The sequence below is a fragment of the Nicotiana sylvestris genome, chromosome 7, assembly GCF_000393655.2.
Source record: "Nicotiana sylvestris chromosome 7, ASM39365v2, whole genome shotgun sequence".
Classification (NCBI taxonomy): domain Eukaryota; kingdom Viridiplantae; phylum Streptophyta; class Magnoliopsida; order Solanales; family Solanaceae; genus Nicotiana; species Nicotiana sylvestris.
The window spans coordinates 80,975,020-80,983,431 of record NC_091063.1 but is presented as its reverse complement, the minus strand read 5'-3'; the positions used below and the strand labels follow the sequence as shown (position 1 = coordinate 80,983,431).

At 31.6% G+C, this 8,412-nt stretch overlaps 1 protein-coding gene across 1 annotated transcript; it reads right to left on the bottom strand.

Moving 5' to 3' along the window:
* Positions 1–1,060: 1,060 nt before the first annotated feature.
* On the bottom strand, positions 1,061–3,259 carry LOC104229250 (3-ketoacyl-CoA synthase 11-like). The gene is made up of 2 exons (XM_009781854.2): positions 2,585–3,259; positions 1,061–2,093 (listed from the first exon to the last, which is right to left on the bottom strand). The coding sequence occupies exons 1-2, from the start codon at positions 3,131–3,133 to the stop codon at positions 1,281–1,283; spliced, it is 1,362 nt and encodes a 453-aa protein (XP_009780156.2). The 5' UTR covers positions 3,134–3,259; the 3' UTR covers positions 1,061–1,280.
* Between the last annotated feature and the right edge of the window lie 5,153 nt (positions 3,260–8,412).

Sequence of the window (8,412 nt, the reverse complement as noted above, 5' to 3'; positions counted from 1 at the left end):
CTACACCCACTATGAGTAGCTAGATTATTACTTGGTTTGTGACTCAACCCTAGTGTATAAACCTTTTGGGTGATTAATTTTATGCTTGTTTATGATTGGGTGTTTATTATTTAACTTAGTTCATGCTTCATTTGTAAAATTGATAGTTGCAAACATTGATTCATGCCTATTTGACTTAGTCTCTACTTGAGAAAGAGGGACCTAGTCTAGGTTAACTTAGCTAACAAGAAATTGGGTCAATTGAGAGATTGATTAACCCAATTAAAGGGTTCAACCTAGAGATAGTAACAACTCGACTTGAGCTCTTATCAACTATTTTGGTTGATACCCATTAGGTGTTGAGAATGCCAAATTGGGCAAAACCACTCTGTGACCTAGAGGTATTGAGAATGCCAAATTGGGCAAAACCACTCTGTGACTTAGAGGTATTGAGTGGGTAACGTAGTATTGTGAGTTATAATACACCCCAATCAATAAAACGAGCATAAAAATCTTTATCCCATTAGGCAAATACACTTCACTTGCTTATTCTGAATATATACTCCTAGCTCCCATCTTAGGTCCCTACAGATTCGACCCCGACTCTTTGTTGGGTTTTATTATTGCATACGACCGTGTTATACCTCTTGTGAGGTGTGCATTTGGACGTGATCACGGATCGTGTTTTCTTGGGAAAAAGGGAAGGAAAGAATTTTTATCTTATTTAGACTTGTATTAGGGTTAAAAGTCCTTTACTATATAAAGGGGAGAACCTTTTCATTTTCTGGGTCACTGTTGGCACGCATATCAACACAATAAAGTTTACTTTTGTTGTTTAGCAATTGTTCAAGTGTTCTTCAGTTGTTCATCCATTACGTTGCAACTGCGCTCCATCCTGAGGGCTCAATTGGAACCGGTTTCTAGTGTTCAAACCTAACGTCAGGCTTAACTATTTCATCGCATTTAGTTTGCTTGTATTGCCTTTTTTTTTTTTAATTCAATTACTTGTTTTTCTTTGACCATTCGTGTTAGTTTAAAATTATATATCCTTTAAATTATGTACAAATTTAATTGTTACTCATTTTAGGGTAAACAGAGATATTATTCACTTTTTTCAATAGAACCAAGTCGGATATTAGGGAACTAGAGTATATTAAACTTAATAACTAGCTATGGCTATTTAAAAATAAAAACCTAACCTAGATATATTGATCATGAATCGTTGATCAAGTCTAATACAAATGAAACTTAAAAGCTTTATTTAAAATAAAATAAAAAAGAGCAATTACACAATGATAAAATTAAGATAACAGTAGTGGTGGTTCAAAGTAGTCAAAGTTGAATGTTTCAATCCCATTCAAGTCGAGATCACCAGTATCAATTTCCCCATTCCATGGATTTTTGAAGTCATTGCTATCAACAGATCTCATGGCACGCCAAATCAAACTGCTACATTTGAAACCCGATCCAAATGCCATTTGCCAAATTCGATCATTTTTCTTGATCCTCCCCTTAGCCTCTGCATATGCAAGTTCATACCAAACTAAACTACTCGAAGTATTCCCAAATCGTCGCAACGTAATTTTTGAAGCTTCCATACTCTCATCACGAAACTTCAACATCTTTTGCAATTGGTTTAGAACTGGTAATCCTCCAACATGAGGGAAGAAATGATCAACCGCTGCATTAAATTTTGGTACGTACTTTTTTACATTTCCAACCCCTAGAAATCGTCTTATAAGATTTTTAAAGAAAATGTATTTTTCCGACAAGGGTAGGATTAAAGGACCTAATAAGGTAAGGTTGGTTTCTATAGCATTTGTTGCTGCGACCAAAAGATCTTTAGTTATGGAAACACCAATTAAACCTTGTTCATCTTCTTCTAGGAAAATTGATTTGTATGAACGATCTAAACTTGCGCCATGAGTATGGACATCGTGAAGGATTTCGTACTTGGAAATTTTTTTATCGGATGGTCGATTAGAGAGGAGAATTGCAGCTCCACCAACACGAAATGTGCAATTTGATATGAATTTGGACTCATCATTTCCCACGTAGATGCAGTCTGTAGTGTTCTCTGTACTCAATATTAAAGCACAGGTGTTTTCATGCACCTGTTTCCCATGTAAAATGAAAGTTGAATATCACTTAGTTCTTGTTTAGTAAACAATCGCGGAAACAAAGCACCTGACACTAGCTAGCAGGCGTTTGAATCAAATTTGGTTAAAAATAAGAAAAAGAAAAAAGAGTACTAATAGTAGTTATTTTTAAGTTAAAAAAATAGCATTTGGAAAATTATTCATTTGTGAGTTGAAAGAAATTATGTTACTTGAAAATACTCATGAAGCAATGTATTGCTATAATGTCTCAAAAATTTTAACACCAATCCTCAAATAATACGTTACTATTATTCACTAAATTATCTTCACAATTTCGATATAAAATATTATCATCAAACTAGTTAACCTTTCAATGGCTACTTTTGCTACCATAGTTATTATACTTAAATTAAATTAACTTTTTAATATTGTGACTAGTCAAACATATAATATAAAATAAAATAGAGAAATAAAAGCATAATAAAACTTTGGCAGTGCTTAGTTACCTGAAGAAGTTGGTTGGCAAGACGAATGGCCAAAAGTCCAGCAGTGCAACCCATTCCAGTAAGATTATATGACAAAATATTGTGGTTCAGCTTGTAACGATTAACTATCATAGACGATAAAGACGGCACAGGATGAAAAACAGAGCAATTCACTATTAGTATGCCAATATCCTTAGGCTCAACAACTTTAGTTTTTTCAAATAAATTGTCCAAAGATCCAAACATGACAAACTCGGACTCTTTTCTTGCTAAATCCATGCATGGATTAGGAGGATCTTTATGCAAAGCCTCTGGCAAATAGGTGTTATCACCTAAACCTACTTTGTCCATTGTCATCTTCATGTAATCCATCATTTCTTCAGAGTAATTTCCAAGAATTTTCACTCTTTCTGCTGTCATTATTTTTGTGCACATTTGTGAAATTGGGGGCTTTGAACATGCAAACTCTATCAAGAAAACTTTTTTAGAACGCATTTGAATGAAACAACGCCGTACTCCCCATATGAAAATAAGCAACGCCCAGAAGATTATTGAATTGACAACAGACATCTTGAGAGAAAATAAAATATGTTTTTGCTTTAATTTATTCTTGGAAATACTGACGAAGGAGCGACGTCCCACGATTATATATAGGAAAGTGAGCGTAGATATTGCTTTCAAAGGGTAGAAATTAAAAGATCAATCTTTTTTACTGTACTCTGATGCTTCTTCATTTTCTTTATGGGTGAAAATCATTTTGATCCTCCAACTTTTATCTTGAAAATCAAACTCTTCCTTCAACATTAAACTATAGATATTCTGCTCCTTAAAACTTAATTGTATTCCCAAAATGACTATTTTATCCTTAATTTTGTCAGCCTTGGTCGATATTTTTTGTTATACATTTTTAATATCATGATATTTTTCTTAATCTATGTTATGAGTTTACCTATAGTAAAAATATTTTTTTATAAAAAAATTTAAAAATTAAAAATGATAATCAATCATATATAATTTATTGAAATTGAATACTGAAAGAAATGGGTAAAATTAAATATTTTGAATAAAAGCCCTTGTTAATATCAATGGGAAAATGCATAAGTACCTCCTAACCTATACCCGGATTCTCAACTACATACTTTTTCTTTGCGAAAATCTTATTACCCCCTAAACTTATTTTAAATGAAATTATTTGCACCCTTGACGCTGACATGACAGAGTGTGTGTATTTCACTCTCCCAAAGGAGAGTGAGAAGCAAAAAAAAAATGATTTTCAGATTATTTTTTATTCTTTATACCATTTTTTCTTACTTTTTTCCTTTTCCTTTTCCTTTTTCTTTGTCTTTTTTCTTTTACTTTTTTTTTAGTTTTTTCTCTAATTCCGACAAATATTCATTCACCGACGACTTTGTCTAACCTTTTTTCTTCTATTTTTTCTTTTCACATACAAATTAAACTCTCAAAAAGTTCTATTCATAAGCAAGCAAAATACACTCAGATTTGGGGGAAAAAATTCATCATCAGAAAACCTTCCCACGCCGAAAAAAAATAATGTATTTAAATTTTAACTGAAAAAAGTTTTCTCTGTTTATATTCGTTTTTATTTCTTTTGATGTTCCTCTCACCCATAAATTACACTTTCAAGAAATTTTATATATATATATATATATATATATATATATATATATATATATATATATATATATAACAAAACACACTTAGATCGGGATAAAAATCTGTCTCCAGAAAAAAAAATTCGCCGGAAAAAATAGTGTTTGTGAAATTCCGACGACGACCATTTTATGCTGCCGGTGACCAAAACAAAAAGAAAGAGAATGAAATAACCAAAAAAAAAATAAGAATAATAAGAAATAAGAAAAAAGGATAAGAAAAAGAAGAAAGAATAAAAAAAGTACTAAAAATACTTGTGGGGGCGCGTGTAGCTTACCATCTGGCAAGAGTTTGGTTGTCTAGTTTTAGGGTGCAAATAATTCCATTTAAAATAAGTTTAGGGGGGTAATAGGATTCTCGCAAAGAAAAAGTGTGTAGTTGGGAATCCGGGTATAGGTTAGGGGGTACTTATGTATTTCCCTAATATCAATCAAATAAAAGGTAGCGCAGTAATATAAAAATAATAATTAAAAATAGAGTTAGATTTTATAATGAACTCCTAAAAATTACATATTTAAATCTCGGATGTTCTTTAAATTTTAATTTAAGATATCTTTCTTTACTAAAACTAGAAATTAAAGATAACGATAAATTTTGTTACAAACTCATACAAGTACTATTCTAGTTAAATTTTATTGAGCTTAATTATAAAATTCATAATAAGATATTTAGCTAAGTGTTTTACCAATCTAAATATAACAAAAAACTTATATGCATAGAGGAGAAATTAAAAATATTAAGGGTAAAATAGACAATGCATATGATAGGAGGAGCAAATGTCTATTATTTAATGTTGGATGGGCCGGGGAATTTGATTTTTAAGACAAACTTGGCAGAGTAAAATGATTTTCACCCTTTCTTTATGGTTTAAATTTATCTACTTTTTGGCCGCTCATTGGAAATGTTTCTTTAGCCATAAAAGAAAATAAAATAGCTAAAAGTTCAAGGAAATACATAAAAAGTCTTATGCTTGTATAAGTTCACATAGATATCTACACTATATATGGTATTAAATATCTTAATTAAGATCACACTTCTAGTGGATATATATTGTTAACGTGGAGGAAATTCCGCTATTTATCCAAAATTGTGGGAGCAGCAATCTTGTTTAGTTTAAGTTTTATGCAATATAAAATAAGGAATTTTTAATTCCTATAACAATTGTTAATACTTTATTTATTTTAAATAAATACTATTTAAAAAAGTTATATTCTATAAATACCATTTAAGGTTTATAGCAAAATATTTAATTTTGGTTACCTCCTAGCCCTAAGCCACTAAATACGTTATTCAACTACACTATTTTTTTCTCTCTCTACTTTGATACATCTTATTCTCTTTCCCCATCCTATTAAAATTTCTGCTCACAGAAGTCTTGTTGAAGCAAAAAAAATCAGTACAACGTGAGTAGAATAAACCCATTTGCGCTTATCCTCTCCACTCGTCCTCTTTGATTTTCCTTTATGCTGTTTTTCTTTGCGCCTACTGTACGAATAAGTGCTGGAAGTTGCATATGTATGGGTATAGAAAGTGGAAGTATGATTCAGGGTTAGGGTTTTAGTTTCAGTCTCAGTTTGACGTATTGTTACTCTTTGCTTCTTTTTGTTGCAGTGGGAAAGTATTAGGACTTATTAGGCAAGAATTCAACAAATTGATTAAGAAAAGTTGAATCTTTGATTTTCATCAAAAGTGTAGAGAAATCAAGAATGACAAGTCCTGGGTCAGAGAGACTGACTTTGACTCCGGTGAATCGAATGCCTATTTCGGCGTCAGGTAGGGATTCAAGTTCAAGAACCCCTTTGACAGATGAAGTCATATGGAGCGACTGCGTGAAGCTGGGTTTGATGAGGACTCCATTAAACGCAGAGATAAAGCAGAGTTAATATATTTCAATGTATTTTTATGTATTTTATTATATTCATTGTAATTCAATGTATCTTATTGTATTTCATTGTATTCACTGTCTTTTTTTCATTGTATTTCAATGTATCCCGATGTATTCTATGTATTTCATTGTATTCACTGTCTCACTATATGCCATGAATATATTCATATATATTTTTTAAATTAATATAATTTATGTATTCAGATGTATTATATAATTTCTCTGAAGATTGCTATGTTTTTGGGGTATTTTTCGGTTGAGAATTTTTTTTATAACTGAATACAAAATTTGTGTGTTATAATTGAGTTTGTTGAGTTCTATTAGGAGTCTATTATGTTAATTGATTCACTTTCCATTTTAAAAACAGTATAATCCCCTATTTCACGCCGTGAATACAGTCGAATATCATAAGCTGTCCAGCTGTAACCCCATATTTCACTCCATGAATACAGTTGAATACACTCGAATACAACAACTGATTAACTGTACTTCCCTGATTCACGCCTATTTTTTCTACTGTAATCATGAATACAATAGTTTAAATACATCAAATACATCTTATAATCACAGAAAAGGTATCTATAATCTGTAATATAGCAAATGATATCTATAGATGGCTAATTACTACTAAAAGATGATGCTTTATGAAAATTTCTCTATAAAGAATACTCATACAATTGTGTCTAAAGCCGTCAATATGGGCTTGATGAAGATGATGTGTTGGACATCCCATATATAAGCGTCATGGACGTTCTCTTGAATAGTTTGTTTCGAGTTTTGATTTTTAGTAAATGAAACATAGTCTTGTCTTTTACTTTTTTTAGTGTTTATTGTAATATATTAGAACAATATAAAAACTTATTAAGTTTTATGAAATTTTTCCAATAAGATTTTTTTAACTTTTAAATTGTTATCTTTTTTTTTTTAGTTTAAAACTTAAAAAGAATATATAAAATTATATTTTAAAAAATGATGGGCCGGCCCGTGGGCCCACAACCCACATAGAATGGGGTGGGCTGACCATTATAAGGCCAATCAAAATGGTGGGCTAGCCCAATCCAGTCTGTCAATTGCTAAAGCCCACGTAGGCTGAGCTAGCTCGACCCTGCCAGCGCTAATCGTATTGTTTCAAAATAAATCACATGTTACACTTTGTAATATTAAGCATTAAAACTAAAAAAAAATTAATAAGTCACTTGCTGGACGATATTGGATGAAGTTGCAAGTGATAAAAATCCACGGTACTGTTAATATATGTATCTTGTTATAAATATATTATATTATGGATGTTCATTTAGTACTCCGTTGTAAATAATCTTCCTGAAGAAGCTTATCCATATGGTACTCCACCGTAAATATGTTTATCCATTTAGTACTCTATTGGAAATAAGCTTCCTGAAGGAGCTTATCACTTCGGTACCGGTTATGGATAAACATTACCCTAGGTAGAAGATTATCCATACCGGGTATAATAAGCTTATCCATTCATTACTCCATTATGGATAAACATTGCTCTCAGTAGAAGATTATCCATATATGGTACAGTAGCATCTTACACAGCAGCTTGCGTAGCAGCTTACACAGCAGCTTGTAATAGCAGCTTACACAGCAGCTTGTAGTAGCAGCTTACACAGCAGCTTACACAGCAGCTTGTAGTAGCAGCTTACACAGCAGCTTCCTTTCTTCTATAAATAGAAGAGATTTCAGTTCATTATGTACATCAGTTTGAATTCGAATAATATATCAGTTTCTCTCTATACTTGTCTTTACTTTACAGTCTTTATTTTATAACACGTTATCAGCACGAGACTCTACCATCTCGAGCAAATACTTTGAAAGTATCAAAGGTACGAACTTTCTTTTTGTAAATAATGTCAAGTCTTTCTAAATGTGAATTTATAGTATTGGATATATCGGGAAAAAGCTACGTGTCTTGGGTGCTTGATGCTGAAATTCATCTTGATATGATGGGTCTAGCAGACACCATCAAAGATAAGTTATGCGTTTTACTTGCTATGTGTGCTACTGCAATTAAAATAAAATAAAAAAGGTACTTAGGAACCTAGTAAGTGAGCCATAATCATTGGACGAGATTCTGGAGCATTTTATGAATTTTAAAACACTATAATTTGTATATCTTTATGTTTCGTTTTTCACTTACTCGTTTTCGAATTAAGATTTTATTTTTACTCCAGAAGAGTAATATTGCATAGGAAACTATAAAGTGGATGACATTGTTAGATCCACTTATACTCCAGCAGAGTTTGCCAAAAATATACAACCACCAGAAGTG